This window comes from Hylaeus anthracinus, unplaced genomic scaffold, assembly GCF_026225885.1.
Source record: "Hylaeus anthracinus isolate JK02 unplaced genomic scaffold, UHH_iyHylAnth1.0_haploid 11989, whole genome shotgun sequence".
Lineage (NCBI taxonomy): Eukaryota > Metazoa > Arthropoda > Insecta > Hymenoptera > Colletidae > Hylaeus > Hylaeus anthracinus.
The window spans coordinates 2262387-2280794 of record NW_026534337.1 but is presented as its reverse complement, the minus strand read 5'-3'; the positions used below and the strand labels follow the sequence as shown (position 1 = coordinate 2280794).

General features: G+C 33.4%; 1 protein-coding gene across 1 annotated transcript in view; it reads right to left on the bottom strand.

The window, feature by feature from the left end:
• Positions 1–18408, bottom strand: part of LOC128887986 (uncharacterized) — a 456277-nt gene that overhangs the window by 101484 nt on the left and 336385 nt on the right. The window contains exons 6-7 of the mRNA XM_054144535.1: positions 15628–15909; positions 11765–12130 (exon numbers count right to left, since the gene is read on the bottom strand). Of these exons, the coding sequence (XP_054000510.1) occupies positions 11765–12130; positions 15628–15909 (648 nt within the window). The remainder of the gene's footprint in view (positions 1–11764; positions 12131–15627; positions 15910–18408) is intronic.

Genomic DNA, 18408 nt, shown 5'->3' with positions numbered 1-18408 from the left:
CTTGAATTTGTGCGTCGATTATGTGGAAAAGTAATTCAGTGATATACGTCAATTTTATAAGTATTACACGTCGACTATCGAATAGAAACTGATATTACCAAGTGTGCTTGCAGCTTGCTGAACATCATCATCTTTGTAAACAGTCTTAACCGTCGAAGGTGAAGAGTATTAGAGAATTAAGAAACATGGAAATGTATTGAGTGTCTTAATATTAATACATCGCAGGAATAATACATGATCTAGTAAACTATTTATTATGTTACAAATTCGATGTGTTAAACAAATAAAATTTACATTTCTGTTAAACAGAATATACGTTCTAACATATTACACAACAAAAAATAGTGTCCAAATATTAATATGGATCACTGTATGGCAATTTTATAAGTATTACAATTTTTCTCCTATTTTGAATTTGTATTAGGAGCGATAGAGTAACTCTTACGACGAAACTAAAAATTTGCAATTTTTATATATACCGTAGAACTTCGATTATACGAACCCCTATTTCCAAATTCTCCTAATCGGACTGCTAATAACAGAGTAATTTCCACTGATCATGATTCATCATCCACCCTGTATACGTAAGTTATTAAACACTGAAACACTTCTAAAAGAAATAAAGAAACTTCCAACTACTTGTTTTCTTAACCCAGAAAAGAATATATCATTTATTATACTTACTTTACCTTTATTCGTTTAAAATCTAGTTCCTCCTTTTTGTCTAAAAATTAACAATTTACGAGAAAGAAACCATCATATCGAGTCCTTAGATCTAAGCAGACTTGCTTTCGCCATTTTAACGAACAAACGTCGACGATAATAACATTTGCCAAGAAGTCTACGCGACCACGCAGAACCAAATGCAACAGCTTTACGTAACCACGATACGTTGAATCAATGCAAGAACGTCAAGCAGAAATAGCATCCGTGAAGTTTGCATTGAAGTTCAGTTAGCGTACACCCCACAAGGAAGTCGTCTGTAGGTAACGAAGTCAATTACACAAGCGACTGTGAAGCTCGAAGGTTTTCTGCTCTGAGCTTCAATGCGGCGAGGTAGCCGATCTTAAGATTTTATCTCGCTTTCAAGAACATGGCAACTTCGTTAGTTCGAAATGTCGCGGTACTCTAAAAAGTATTTCTGGTCTCGTCTTTTATACGTGCGAACCAGCCTGTGGATTTCAATCGTTTAACGTTTACCTATCCAGAACAATGTTTATTGGCTGATGCTGCTTAGATTGCGTCGTCAAGATGACGTTTAATATACCGACTGTACGATTCATTACGCAAAAACTGACTCTGTAAGAAAATTCTCCACTCGTCTCCAATTACTTTATATTAACGTCGGAAGTACATAACAGAAGACAGTAGAATTGCCCGTAGTAATATTTTCAGATTAAATGGATTGAAAACTGGTACATTTTTTTTGGCTTAGCATTTGCATATAGGATATTTTTTAATCATATGTTATGAGTAAGTAAGTTGTTCTATAATAAAAAATATATTCTTATGTATGTAAATAAATATGTTCTTTAAAGAAACATCATGTTTAGGTTTTAGGAACTCTATCGGTAAATTTTACAGACGTAATTGTGTTCTCAATTGGGCAAATTATAGAATGAAGTATTAACAAATTTCCATCAAATCAGTAACATAAATAAGACAAAGAGAAGACTTTAAAAGATGTTTTCTTTCACATCTTGGCTATTTCAAAGAAAAATTATACTGTACAGAATGAAATTCATACGCTTTATTCTAAATATAAAAACCTAGTTATTAATCGAAGGATTTTTCGTTTTGATGAAAACTTCAATTTTTATAAACAATAAACATGCGCATATTCGCATGAAAATGCTTAATTAAATAACCAGGGGCCCCCATCTTGTTGATTTTCAAATAAAAAGAAGGTTGGATTGATTTTTGACGAACCAGCATAAAGTTATGATGGTCACCGTAAAGCACTACTTGTGGAATAGGATTCAAGAAATATGGCAATAACTTTGTCTGCAATAAATATTTTGTTTTGAAATTTTAGTCGAATAAAGTTAAAATATTGTATAATAACATAGTATTATTTTTGTTATAAAATATATTAAACTACTATAAAAAAAAAATTATTTAAAATACCCATTTTTTCTCGCCGCACAGTGGGACAAAACGGCTCTCGGTAATAAAAAATCTATAATTTTGGTTCTCTTGGAAATACTTTAATGAAATTTTGGGAAGTTATTCCGTATATTATGATACTTAAATTGTATTAGTATAAATCCATTTGAGCTGCAGGGTGTCCAAATATTCACGTATTCAGTGTAACGCGTTCAACATCTCTCACTTGCTTAACATATTTTATGTTATTTAACCAAAATCTGACTCAAAACTGTTAATAATTGTAAGAGAAATGTATTTAATAATTTAAAAATGACAGGATGTACGTAATAATAATACAAATAAGCTAACAACACTTTAACATAAAAACATGTAGCATACATAAAGTTAACATTTTATTCGAGAGTACTTTGTTTGACATATTATTTCTTTTAGAACTACAATTTTATTCAAGACTGTTATTAATTGTGAACAAAAATATTTCTGTTATTCATTAATAGTAACACACAGGATGTAAAAATAGGAATAGGTTACTACGAGTTTAAAACAAAAACACATACATAGTATGGTTCACCCTTCCCTGTGATAGTAATTAAACATCGAACAAGTGCGGTCAACTTTTTATAACCTTGCACAAAGTCAAAATTTTAGTTAAATGTACTTCTCTTCAATCTGATCATATTATTTAAAAAGTTGTTAACATTTTGACTTACTTTATGCACTGAATACGATCTATACTAATATAGTAAACATTATTATTCATTTCAATATCGTCTTTCTGAGCAAAGTTTTATAAATCGTACATTGAAGTTAGGAGTAATATCATAAGCATTTTGGTTGGAGAAATTTCAACTGACTTTGAATGCGCACCACAGGATTACAGTACGTTAAACAGTAATTTATTCTCTATGCATGTACGAAAACTGTTTTTCCATTTTTCGAATTCATGAAAATCGATTTTTGATCGCCGAAAGTCGTTTTGTCCCACTGTGCGCCGCACAGTGGGCGAAATCGATCAAATCTGTGTAAAAATCGTAGAACTCTTGACAGAAATGAGATAGAGCAATGATCCTTGGATGAAATTAAAGCTGAAACTTCACAGATTAAGGGAAAAATATAGAGAAAGTGATGCGGGCAATGTTTGAGCTTCAAAATTTAAATTGAACTTCCACTTTTTCACTAAAATCAACTTCAGCTTCTAGATCCAAATTTTTTTATAACTTGCCACACATGATTTCTTATAGATTTTGACATATCGAATTCAAATCTGGCCGCGAAATTTGTCTAGAGTTTCAGGAAGTTGAGAACAAAGCGATTTAAATGAAAAAATCGTTTAAAATTGTGTTTTTTTCGTTCAAATATCTCAATAATACTAATATAAATATTTGTTTGCATAGAATATCATATAATAAATATAAATAAAATAATATGTTAATCCTAAATAATGCTGTACGATAGTAATAGTGTCCTAGGTTTAAATCTCGTTATCACTCGACGCACAATCTTTCTAAATATACATTTTTCCATATTTATGGTCAACTTATTTATGCTTACTTGATTATCATATATATTTATATAGATATCAATATTTGAAAATGATGAATAATGTATTAGCTTTCTCTACAATTTTAAAACTTCATTAAGGATTTTGTTATATTTCTAAGCAAGTCTAAAGGCTGGTTTTAGTCTCATTGGAATTGGCAGAGATTTTCGATTACAATCCAAAAGAGAACTTTTCTGAGTTTGTCCGAATTTGAGTTTTATAACTAGTTTAGTACTAACCGGCAAGCAGCGTTTTACGTGTGCGTTACATATTTAGATAAAACATAGAAAAACATGACATCTCACTCATAGCAAAATAGTAGGAGGAATAGGTTATTAGATATTTTTAATAGAGCAATATATTTAACCGACCCAAAAATATCATTAATACTTGTTCAAGAACGAATACAAACGTATAAGAAGATAAATGTATCACCAGAAATAAAACAATTTATTGCAGAAAGGTAAGTAAATTCAAAAGCATGAATTCTTGCACAACTTCCTCCATAAATAAGAGTGTAATTATGGAAAAATGTATATTTAATTTAAAATACCTTGCAGCTAGATGACTGAAGAAAGTGGGAGTGAAGATTGTGCGTCGAGCGATGACGAGATTTAAACCTAGGACACTATTACTATCGTACAGCATTATTTAGGATTAACATATTATTTTATTTATATTTATTATATGATATTCTATGCAAACAAATATTTATATTAGTATTATTGAGATATTTGAACGAAAAAAACACAATTTTAAACGATTTTTTCATTTAAAACGCTTTTTTCTCAACTTCCTGAAACTCTAGACAAATTTCGCGGCCAGATTTGAATTCGATATGTCAAAATCTATAAGAAATCATGTGTGGCAAGTTATAAAAAAATTTGGATCTAGAAGCTGAAGTTGATTTTGGTAAAAAAATGGAAGTTCAATTTAAATTTTGAAGCTCAAACATTTCCCGCATCACTTTCTCTATATTTTTCCCTTAATCTGTGAAGTTTCAGCTTTAATTTCATCCAAGGATCATTGCTCTATCTCATTTCTGTTAAGAGTTCTACGATTTTTACACAGATTTGGTCGATTTCACCCACTGTGCGCCGCTGACTAGACCTAACCCCTTAAAGAAATCGTCGAAGAAGTCTTCCGACCAAAGGACGTGCGATCTTTGCCATTTTGCCCACAGTTCGTCACTTATATGCAGATGCACGAGAAACTTTCTGCAAGGTCAGCAATCGTATCAACGTCGGCTGACTTCTCCGAGGTTCTGATGTAACAGCGCCGTTTCCACGAGCTCGTGCCAGCTCGGTCGCTTCGATAATCTTGGGACGACCAGTGAAAGGAAACCAAGGGGACTTCTCAGAAGTCGTCTAGCTCCCGCCCTCGGACCACAAACCGGACTGTCCCTTCCCTTCCCTCTTACGCTCGCTCGCTATCTGTCTTTCTCGTAAAAGAAACAAATTTGCAGAACTTTAGATCGGCTTTAATTCGACCAGGGAGCATCTCTCCCAAGCAGAACGAGGCTTCTCGCCGCGAACAGGACGTTCGTTGTTTGACATGTTCATTTATTGAAAATACGCGAGCTAGACCAAGAACCTTAAATTTGACAACGAACAGTGCGCCGTGATTTATGTTAATTTTTGTCAGAGGGCAGAGACACTTCGACAAAGCTACAGTGTGGCGGATTTGTATTTAATTGGACGGGAGCTTTAGTCGCGGGGCTCGGGATGAATCGTGAGCGTTTCGAGTTGCTTCTCCTGAAGAATTAACAAGAGTACGCGTTGGATGACTAGTCTCCTATGTACCGTTATTCATCCTGCCTTATCGGGCATTTTCCTGGAATTGCTGACTGTAGAACGATATTTTATGCATAATTATAAATAAATATACGCGGAACTACAATTAGAGTATCAATACAAATCAGGCGAGAAGTCGACGCGATGTAAACTATGTGTTTGTAGACTTTCGACTGAATAACACCATGTCCAGGTTTGGAGTTATGTTTATAATATCATTTGGTGAGATCGGGATGGTTTTTAGGTCCTTACAATTAGTTACTAAACGAGTTGGAAGGCGTACTTCATCTCGAACCATTTATAAGTGATTACCAGATTGTATAATAATTTATTTCATTTCGCAAAGTACTGTTTCCTCAAAGTAATTAAATGCATTTAATGTTGACAATAATCATAAGTCCATTTAGTTTCAAATATGTATGTCTCAGTGTACTACTGTATACCCTGTATTGCATCAAATCAACTTAAACTTTGCATTAAAAAGTACACTGTGGTAAGATGTTCTGCACATATTTAGTATTTGACGAAATTATCTACAATGACTAATAATAAGTATAAGTAACAAAGCATCTAACGGAATCTTCAAAATATCTGAAAAAAAATGGATCATCCGTCTGGCAAAATGTATGAAAACAAATTTATTGCACGACGATGGATTAACAGTGAAAGCCTTCTTCGGACTTTTATTATAATAATATTTTATTATATAATAACAATTATTAAGAGAGGAATAAACAGTACGAGCCGATTGATATTAAGAAAGGATACAGATTGAACCAGTATACGCGTTCAAAAAAGCAATCAAAATACTTGAAATATAAATATGTCTGTTTGTATATTCCGATATTCCATAAATGTATGCATATTTTCATTAATATCAATTAACTCATGTTTTTCTTTTTTCTTTCTTCATACTTTTCAGTTGAACAAACTGTTGTAATAAATTTACCGAGAGAGCCACTCACTCATTTCGCTTTTGTATATTTTGTTCTGCTTAGCAGAACAATAATCTACTTTTATTTTTAATTATTTAAGAATTACTGAGCAAAAGAAGCATCTCATTTGTATTGAGTTTTTAAGACATGCTAGTTAGCATATGGCAGTCGCTAATGAAAAGGTCAATTTCATACAAAGTACAACTTCTAGTCACTAAAGACTAGGGTCATTCTTTTCCTACCAAAAGACCTTAGTATACAACTCGAAACCTGTTTTCAAAGAAATATACTGACTGAATTCACTGTTTACATTAAAACTCTCAACGATTTTTACGAATCGATGTTTTCGCGTGTAAGTCGTGTCCTTGTAGTTAGCTTTTTCAGGGTTCAAATGCTAAGCTGGTATTGATTAATGTGTCGTTTGAACTCTGAAACAGTTAGCTGTCATTCTAGTCGAACGACGAAGTATTTTACCCCAAGGACATGATTTACACCCGGAAACCTCAATTAGTATCAACTGTGAAGAACCGAGTCGTGGAAGTTTCATTGAAATGAAAATAAGGAATATCTATTTAAGATAATTTATTTCAGATCATTATTTTCATACAGTTATTTGAAAATTTATTTGAAATAATAACTTTCAAATAACGAATTATTTCCTTATTTTTTTATTTCAAATTTAACGAAAGAATTTCTTTTAAGGAATCTGTAAAAAAATTGGCTTTGAGCAAAATTCTTTCTTTAAAAAGTTCATCTGTAAGAAATTTTTATCTGGGCCCATCTAATATTGTCACAAAAGAAAATAATCGCTCCACTGATGACGATGGAAGGGGAGTTTTATACTTTAGAAAAACGTGTTTTAATATTGAATGATCTTTCAGCATAAACAGGCCAATCTACTAGTTTCATCTTGCAAAATTTCAATACATGTACATATTTCTTTTTGAATTTGGATAACAATCATGATATAGTTTAATATTTTATCTTCATCGATTTCAAACTCAAAATCATCAGGTATTTGTGATTTCACAATTACTTCAAGCAACTACTTCAAATAATAACGAAATAAAATAACGTATTACTTGAAATAATATTTTAAGCAGTGATATAATCTGAATAAATCTGATTTCTTAAATATGAATACGAGTACTAGAATCAGACGTCGCAAACGGCTAAGGAAGAACAAAGACTCTTATGAATGAGTCCCGCTCCATCAATCATAACACTGTCTAACAAATTTAAACTTTTTTAAAATTCCGCGATATCCACTAGGTGATTCTTATAGGGTTCCTCGTCCTAAATACGAATCTGAAAGTGAAATTGCTCCATCACCCATAGTTTTCGAGAAATTCGAGATTTTGTAAATACGATCGATTATGAGAGAAAACGTAGTACTACTTGAAAACTACGAACGCTAGAAAGTTCTATTTAGTCTTAAAAGATAGAGGAGTGTTTTCTAAATATGAAGACATATTCCTTCAGAATTATCTGCTCTTTTGAATGCCTGTAAATGAACACCGAAGTTCAAAAAGTTGGCGACGCGAGTACTTTTCACGAAAACTTTTGTATTTTTATGAAAATTTATTCGTCTAGGTCGAATTTACTATCAATTATAGGATTCTGCAAACATTTCTGAAGAGAAAACCACCCGCAGTAAATGTTGGATCGTTTTCTAGTTCGTACAGATCCAGAAAATATTAATCTAGAACACACGAATTCTGTTTGCCGGCGCGCAGGCTTCGCTCGCTTTATATCGGTGAATCAGGATCGTCGTCATGCGTTCTGCACAATCGTCGCCACGTGCTTGAATAATAACCATCAAATCCTCGTAACTTCGTTAAAATTCGTTCCACATTGACGAATAGAAAACCGTTTTAAAGCTTAATGTTTCTACTTTTCGACACTTTAATCTTTTGTTATTTAAGTTAGTGTTTGGGGGGGGGGGGTAAACTCTGCTCTAAAGAGAGATTTTTTATAGGTACCAGTTTTCATTAAAAATTAACAACAAAATATACAATTATAGATTGAATTAATTGTTAAATAATTCAATCTAGATTTAAATAAAGTTTGCTCAATACCAAATTAGCAAAAGTTGAATAATTGAAGATACAAAGACGGAAAATTAATGATTAAAATTTAAACAGTGGACAATTGTCTCCGTTTTGTTGAGTTGCAGTATAAATGAAATATTAAAAATGAAGAATTATTTATCTGGAACATGTAAATGTAATACAAAAACCGATAGCGCGTGGCACCGATTAGGCAAATCCCGTAGCGACGGCCCTAATTGACCGAAACATAGCAACCAATGGCTGTGCAGCGGCAAAACACTGTTCATGCGTTCCGAGTTGACATTTTGTCAAACCGTATGAATTAGAAACCGTTCCAACATTTGCCGCGAGTGGTTTTCTCTTCAGAAATGTTTGCAGAATCCGATAACGTAGTGTAAAATCGACCTAGGTGAATAACTCCTCATTAAAATACAAAAGTATTTCGTGAAAAATTCACCCATCATCACCTTTTTCAAATTCGCTGTTCATTTACAGGCATTCAAAAGAGCAGATAATTCTGAAGGAATATGTCTTCATATTTAGAAAACACTCCTCTATCTTTTAAGACTAAATAGAACTTTCTAGCGTTCGTAGTTTTCAAGTAGTACTACGTTTTCTCTCATAATCGATCGTATTTACAAAATCTCGAATTTCTCGAAAACTATGGGTGATGGAGCAATTTCACTTTCAGATTCGTATTTAGGACGAGGAACCCTATAAGAATCACCTAGTGGATATCGCAGAAAAAAAATCGTGTTGGACAGTGTAATCAATCAGTACTTAGCTTTGTTTTAAGAAAACGCCTTTTTGCATCCCCAGGTCCAGGTAAACTTGTTACAGAACTCATACTTCGAAACATCTGCCGACGAATATGGCCTGGACATTATCGCAGGTCACGTCATAAACCGTCATTCTCTGTCGACCCTTGGTCAACTTCCATTTTCAGTTCCTAGAACCGCTACATTTCCCCCAAAAACGGCTTTTCCTTAAATAAAATTTAGACGTAGCACGTTTTCTTGCATAATTTCTCGCAGGTTGGTAAGCAAGGCAATACAATTCTCATATATAATTTTCATAATTGGTTTTGTACAATATTTCCTGCTAGTTTGTAGCATGCTGTGATATTTGGACTAACTAAAATGCTCGAAATGATCGTTTCGATTAGCCTAAAGTTTGCAGCACGTTGGAAAGATACAGAACATAACACACAAGAACAATCATGAAAATCATCTCACCTACAGTGGGTGTGGAAAGTATTCGTACATCGATTAATTTCCATAAAAACTATGTGAAATTGTAATTTATTAACTTTTTTTTTATAATCAATAATATTTTAATATTCACGGAAGTCTCTAAGATAGATATAGTCCAAACAACATTTACTAGTTAATATAATTTGTGAAATTAACAAAAGAGTGCGAAAAGTGGATAAATATTATAGAAGCAATAAGTATTTGTACGATTCTTATGACGAACCATTTACCATTAGCCATTTAGTAGAGTTTGTAACGTAAACACATTAGTTTATTGCTCCGTACGAATTAGAAAACATCAATATTCCAGTAAAGTACTTTTAAAGAAGACTCTAATAGAGGAATGGAAGAAGATCCCACTTCGAATAATTAATAATATAGTTAATTTAATGCTTGGAAGAGTTGCAACAATTATAAAATCAAGAGGAAATCCCACGAAGGAAGTATTATATACTTATAAATTAATGTAAATTTCTGTTTTTTTTTTAATCAAGTGTTAAAAATTAAACAGTTGTCCGAATACTTATTGCCTCAACATTTCTATCGATTAATTGCTTTTTCTTGTTAATTTCCCAACTTACATAAATAGCTATTTTTTTTTTTTTTTTTTTTTGTAATCTATCTATTCTAGAGATTTCCGAGAATATTTAGAATGTCATTGTTTCTAAAAAATAAGTTAATAAATTGCAATTTTTACATAGTTTTTTTGGAAATTGATAGGTGTACGAATACTTTCTACACCCACTGTATGTATTGTCTCATCGGTGTCTTTGTATAACAGTTTAATATAATTTTTGATAAACCGTACTATCAATGATGATACGTTATTCATTACTGTTTATCGTAAATTACATCGCAATGACTCCTATCACATTATTTTTTCACAGAGATAGCTAGAACATTAAATGAACTGCATAGCTACTTAAAATGATAATCAAATTGTCTGTAAACGGTAAGTCTGAGTTCTAGCTAATGGATAGTACTAGCAATAAGAATACTCATTATTCTTGAGAAGGATTCACCCCTCAATAAAACTGTCACACGAGTCTGTGATAGGAATAGCATATTCGTGTCGATGTGGTCCAAGATATGGATTTTTTCAAATTTTTGCGGTCTTCCCCAACATGTGGGCGATAAATCTAACGTCTTAAATTCTGTCCTCCATCGATATTTTATATAACATAGTATTCAGTGCATTTTTGTAAAACCTCACCTTACATATTTTTAGCCAGTTTACCTTTTCTGCGTTAGTAATTTTTACTTACACCACTTTCAAAATAAATGGTCCATATACATATCTACTATTATAAAGTGTTAGGTAAATTTCTAAGTAGGACTCAGAAATAATGGCTAATTAAAAACACTCTCGAAACAGTTCCAACTAGGTTCCAATTAATGCACAGTATTAGCAATAATATATTACTTATTACTTTTTATCATAATTCGCTTCACTATCAGGTTCTATCACAATAATTTGTGACAAGGAAGGTGTAATCAAGATCGCATAATTTACTAAAGAGCATTGAGTGAAGTTGCAACTTACTACACGAAACGATCCTCAACACACTTCTAAACAATTAGTTCTAGGTTCCAACAAACTCACATTACCAACAATAATATACTGTTTACTATTTTGTATCATATTTATATGTCTACCAGGCTCTACTGCATTAATTTGTAGCAGAGTTGGTGTATTCGTGTAAACATACAAAACACTATTCACCGTTGAGCGAAATCGCAATTAACCACTCAAAACGTTGCTGAACACACCTCTAAACAGTTACCTCTAGGTTCCAACAAATACATTGTATCACTACTAATGCATTGCTTATTTTTTATCGTAATTCACATTTGAGTAATGTTCAACAACGTCACTTTGTGCGTAGAGGCGTTGTATTCGTATCACCGTGTGGTATGCTTTGAATTTGCAACTAAATCGCTACCCGAAGCAACACTCGACACGCCTTTAAGTGGTTCGCTGAAGCAAAATTCGGAGCTCGATCATAAACCTCGTCTTAGATCGTTAAGAGGCGCTTCGCGATAGATCCCCGTATGGGAATTAAGATAAAAGAGAAAAACGTACCACTGTTTCTGCAGACGCAGGGCTGCCTAGTCGATTTATTCTCCAGTTTCACCGGCTGACCTTGACTCGGAAGGAAGGCCTCTCGTTTCTTGCTGGTAGCCTGAACGACCTGGTTGCCGGTGTTCTGGTCTGCCTGCATCACCATCGTACTCGTCGTTGAGCTCGTCGGGCACGAGGTGCCGTTCACGGTGACCGAGCATCCGGTAGTCGAACCTGACGGCGACTGATACTCATGAAGAAGCACTCCCGTCGTCGGTACCACGTTGCCTGTCGAGTTAGGCGACGAAAAGCTGTTGATCGTCAGCGTGGGCGCGTTCCCGGTAACCAGAGACAGTTGTGGCGAAAAAGTGTTCTGGTGGAGTCCTCCTGTTCAACAAATTTAGATTTCGTAGTCAATAGTCGTTTAATAGACGTACAATGTAACCTCGATTATCCGAAGTTCGACTATCCGCAGTCTCTATCAACTGGAGACTTGGATATCAGGCGTAAGAATAATACGCCATATTATTAACTCTTTGCACTCGAGAGGTGGCTTTCAGTCACCACTAGGTTTCCTTTAGGTTTCACTTCTTTGGAATTCGAAGTGTCAACAAAATGATTGTCGTTGAGGCAAAGGCGACCTGATTTTCAAGTCTCAAATTAGAGATCTCAATTTCGAAGTCAATCTAAGCTTAGCATTCGTGACAATAGAATGCTAAGAAAGCATCTCGAGTTGCTGATAGATACTAGAAAGAAAGGGCTCGAATGCAAAGGGATAACCCTTTGCATTCTGCGCCATTTCGTTGCAAAATGTGCGAACAGGAATGGCATTACATAAAGTCTAGCTACTCTATTGATTCTAATTACTTAATAGTAACTTTGGAAATGTGTCTGTTTTGGTATTATTAGACTTGATTATAAATTCTTATAGTTTTCTTCAAGTTCTGACACTACTGCAAACATAAAGGATTTTTGTTTGCAATAAAGATGTCACTAACAAAACTTGTTAAACTTACGATGTCCCTCATAGAGATCATTCGAATGTAATGGGTTAACTTCTCTTACATACATTATTTTCACGTTCTAGATCAGTTATACAATTTGTTTTCTCTTTGCGGTGAGTATGAAAACAGAGAATAGAAATGCGTTAGAGTCGAGTTACGGATTTAAGTTGACATTTAGTGACGTACCGTGACGATACTTTGTATGAATAAATTAGAAGAAATCCGTACGAATATAATGAAGAATAAAGCATTTGAAATTTGAATATGCTAAAAATATACAAAAATGCTTGAATATTTTCTCAATTCGACATTTTTTAATTCACCTAAAAGATTTAATTTAATTGGTAATCAAGGGTTTATTATGTATATCATATAAATTGGCGTGATTATGCTGATTATTAGAGCAACAGAATTACGTTAGAGAACTCAACAGTGACTTTTTTAGAAGATTCTTGTTTAATCGCGTCTTCCATGTAGAAACTGTCTTTTGTAAAATGGGCTGAAACTGCAGATAATGCTCTGCGATAAAAAAAAAGATTTGCCACCTGGTGGCTAAATTGTTAACTGAATTTCATACTGCAAAAATTGAGATCAAATCTCGGGAAATGTGATACAAAAAGGTATGTTTACAGTTTTCATCCAACCTAAAAAATTTAATTAAATATTGATACTACTAACAAATATTCGACTCTTACACAAATATACATATAAATTAGATATGGATAACAATTTGAATATATTTAAAAATAATACAATAGAAATGATTTTATAATAATTTAAATAAGTAAACAAAATAATAGATTATGGACGATACTTAATAAACCTATACATTCTGACATATTTCTAAATTACAATTTGTACCATCTGACTTTCTTCAATATATCAAATTAAAAATAATTAAAAACAGTCTCAGAAGCGCTATGACCCAGGAAAGTCGAAACAGTTTAGCAATGTTACGAAAGGAAACTGAACTAACCAAACTGTTGGAAACATCAACGTTCATTGTAAATAGTTTTCTTGAAGAGAAATTTCGGAAATAAAATATATAATCACATTACCAGAAGCATTTCATGTGTAACATTTGTTTAATCTGCTAAATATCGCTGTACAAATTTTACTGCCTATTTTCCTTAAAACTTAAAATACCTAAATACTAGAGAAGATACAAAGAATACAAATTAGCAAAATCTGTGTTTCATTTGCAAACAATCTGATACGACGAAAAAAAGTGGATGTGTTTGAACGAGGGAAAGACTGATCATACGTAGTCGACGCGAGATCAAAAGTCTCGACAAGTATCTCTGAGAGATTCGTTACGCGATACCATTAAAGCACGAACACAGAGACTCCGAACCTCTTCGAACACCCATTTTACTTTCAAACATTGAAAGCTGCTTAACGACGAGTCCACGTGAAACTTCGATAGCGATTCGCAAGCGTCAGGCTCTGAATACAGCTCTGAAAGCACTCAAGGACGTTGAATAACCCCCGTGTCAACTTCCGAAGTGATCGAAGATCATTCCAACGTTTACGTCGAATTAATCGGCAATCGTACGCCGATTAAACTCTTTCCCAACTTGTTGAATGCGTAACTTTAATTCGTCCCTTTATTACAGAGTTGCGATCGATAAAGTTAAACGAGAAAAGTTCCCCGACTTTGGAATATCCGGCGATCATACTTAGATTGATACCGCTCTATGATGCGAATGGCTAAACGAAGGGCTGTTTCGCAGCTCCTTCTTCTTTGCGTTTGATTTCACCTCCATGAATCTATTCGATACGTTTGAGCAGCCTTTGAGTGATTGATGTAATTTTTCTGTATAATTGACGCGTATTATTGATAGTGAAAATATTTTATCGCGTGATGAGAAAAGTATTGTCTGAAACCATTGCCTATATTGTTCCTTGATAAATTTCTTGATAAACGGGGACACAAGCTGCTCATAAGTAAATACTGTAAATAGGCAGTGATGATGATAAATGAATCATGTTTGGTGGTAAAAAGAAAGTTAGTAATCTGAATCATGAGAAATATTATTAACCTCTATCAAAGTTGAATAGTATCTTCGACAGAATTTGCTGTTCATTTGGTGGGAATACAAAGGGAAACTTTATTATAAATTTCAGCCACATAACCAGACAATTAATATAATAACTTTAAAATGTTGTTCATCAATTCAAGTAATTTATAAGATAGCTTCGATTTTTTTTCTCAAGTCATTTTCAATGTAAACAGAAGTTCACACAAAGGAAATCAATCTGTATATTTAAGAATAAGATTCTTAAACCGACTAGTAATTGATGAATTTTTCTCGTGAATACAACCATTAATTCCTATATTCAAACGTTTACGAGTGTAGTTTAAATAAAAATATTTATTCGTCACTTTGACATGTTCAATTTGATCTACATTACAATGAATCTATAATACATAACCTAAATCTGAACCTGATGGATATTAGAATATATTTACATTAAGTTTAAGCTATGAAATTCAGTTTTTCTAATTTCAATCTATTTGTTATCTATTATTCGGATAAAGTTTTGCAAATTTCTGATCGACAAACATATAAAAAATTATAAATTTTCACTAATGCTTTGTGAATTTTTCACTCTGGAAAGGATTGAATGACCAACTGTTTCATTCCATCCACGTTTCCGATAACCTGAGCAAATACCATTGCTTTTACGTGACTGAATTCCACATCTGAGTATTATCCTTATTTATCAAGTGTATATATGTTCGATATTCTCATATTAAAAATCGATGTCTAGATAAAAGTAAATGTTTGGTACATTTGCGAGTTGTTTTACTTGAAGATACAGACAAGCGTTGTTCGATTTACATTTATTTTATATCCTAAATGCTGATACACTCACCATGATGAAGATGATGAAGACCAGTCAAGTTGAGCGTGTGCTGGGTGTGTTGAGTGTGCTGTGTATGTTGCGCGTGATGCAAACTTCCGACATTCACACCAACACCTTGAAGACTAAGCGCCTGTTGACCTGGAGGAGCCAAACTGGCCAGATTCTTGGCCAATAGCTCGAGCTGTGTCACGGGTACAGGACTGTAGGGTGAACCAGGGGGCGGCGTGGGAGCACCCCAGGTGTAACCACCCACTCCAACCCCAACGGCAGCGGAAAACACGCTCTCTGAAACTACAAAATCCAACGATTAATCGATCTGTTCCTCTTCTGGCCCTCTAGTACGGAACAAAGCGCCTTTGCGACCGCGATGAAACTTTCATCCAAGTCAATTATTCTTATTACAGGGTTGTATGTATGTATATTCGGTAAGTTAAGCGTCGGTGTGTTTGAAACAATCGCTGGTGCTTTTAAACGTATCCTACTCGCATGAAATTAACTGTGTTATCGGGTACGAAAACCGTAGGCTGTTGTAAATGATGACTAGAGATAATGGAAGTTCTATACAATTTTGATTTTGTCATAGTTAAATGCAATTTTCATTGCTCTTCGAATTTATTTCAGTAACAGATATCCATATTTATTTATTTCCTTTTTCAATTATATAGTGGATAATTACATTACTTTGTACAAACGATACAATTTATAAAAATTATACAGATACAAGACAGCAAACAACAACAATATGATTATATCAAAGTATTTGAAGAAAGAAACTGGTTAAACAAGGAAATTAATAAAATAATAAAAAATGAAGACTAAATAGTTCGCATCGATGCAGTAGATAATATTGTGTAGTTACAAATGTTACGTTAGTATATATTTCTTTTTATTCTATATTTATATAATTGGGTTTATACTGACAAAATTATAATTTTTTATACTAGGATGATCCAATGTCAATTTATCGTGTTAACCGTAGAAGAGGAGACTAAATTTCGTGTGGTTATTATCAATGAAAAAAATGATTGAAAATAAACAAAAATAATTGTTGTGTATTAGTTTAACATGTCTACTATTATGTATGACAGCACTGATATTCCACAATTATTTGTTATGTGAAATAAAAATTCTTTAGAAATATCTTTTTTTGGCGCATACGATAACAGCTCTAAGATCCAAAGGCCACTAAACCATTGTTTATCTTTTGCTTTGATAATCCAACCAAGGGTGAGATATCTTAATAACTAACTCTCTCTTCGTTGTTCAATTAATCGAGGTAAGTATTGCAATCCCCGGTTTAACTCTAGTTTCTTGCGTTGTAAAGACGTTTATGTTTTTCGCAGCTAAAGCGCGTTGCATTTCCTGATTTCGCAAACCAAATGCTCTGAACTAAAGCCCATCGGATACTAGCTGAGCCAGTATGAATATTAAAGCCACCGAATGACGTGTTGCCCGATGGGCTTATTGAAATTTATCGCATTAGTTCTTCGTCGTTTTCGATAAATATGCAATAAACGATCGGCAGACGGATAAATGGAAAATCCATGCAAATTCATTTAAATCGACGCGACACTCTTGCTGCCAGGAAAACAGAAACGCCGAAAGAGAACCGTGGCCAGGGGTGAAAAAGAAAATACGACTGATTCTCACTTCACCCTCATTCGAATCACAGATCTCCTTTCGTCTCCATTCCCCAGAGATGGACAAAATTTGTATCTAGATAAACATCTCGAATGATAAATTAAATATACGCAACTGCCTATCTGTCGCTAGTGATCGAACGGATATGGTATCGATACTATTCCTGGTACGTAATACTCACTTAGGATCGATGCAATTTATACCTTACACCAAAGTTGCAATATGTAAATCGAAAGGACGTATAGTAACGAACAACAGATTTAGATGAAAAGGAAAACAAACAAAATTATTGATTTTGTATGAAAAACATGAATACAGAGGTTATGTTTGGTATTGACTTATTGATCATTTATTTCAATATTTATCAGAAAAATTATATTTGTCTTACATCTACAAAGACGAAAGTTTAAAGAAGGGCATTCATGTGGAAATCAGCTACCCGTTATTTTCTAGATAAAATTTTGAAAATACATACTCTTATGTAGTTCTCGATCCTTAATTAAATAGGGTAAAATTTTTAGAAAAAATAATTTTTTACTGTTTCAAAAATTTCGTTGTTTGAAAAGCTTTTCATCCCACAAGCTGCAGAGTAATATACTTTTCAACGTTACACTCACCTGTTCGTTCTGCAAACAATCGCAGCATGTAAGAAAGGAGAATGAAACGCAAAAGTTGTTAATTAGAATTTTTGTTCACAACATCGTGGAATAGCAAGCGTTTCTTCGTTCGACAAGTCACAAGGAGGAATCGAAAAAGATTCAACTACTTGTTTCTCATCGAATCGAAAAAGAGAGAATAGCTTCTATCGTCTATTATCGGATTATAATGATTAGCATGATTGAGATAAAATTTTAGCGCTGGATAAAATGGTAGGATGTTGGTTCTGTGTTCCGTGTATAATTTTCAAAGAACGAAATATTAGGTAGTATTTATTTCGGTGTTCTGAAAGATAAAGAAGGAATGCAATGAAAATAAATGTACAGGAAAGTTTTAAAGAATTTTCTTTAGAGTCGATCGCTGTAATAACATAAATTGCTTAGTTTCTGTACATTACAGAATTATGCAGAATTATATATATATTTATATATATTCAATTATATACATATATATAATTCTGCATAATTCTGTAATGTACAGAAACTAAGCAAT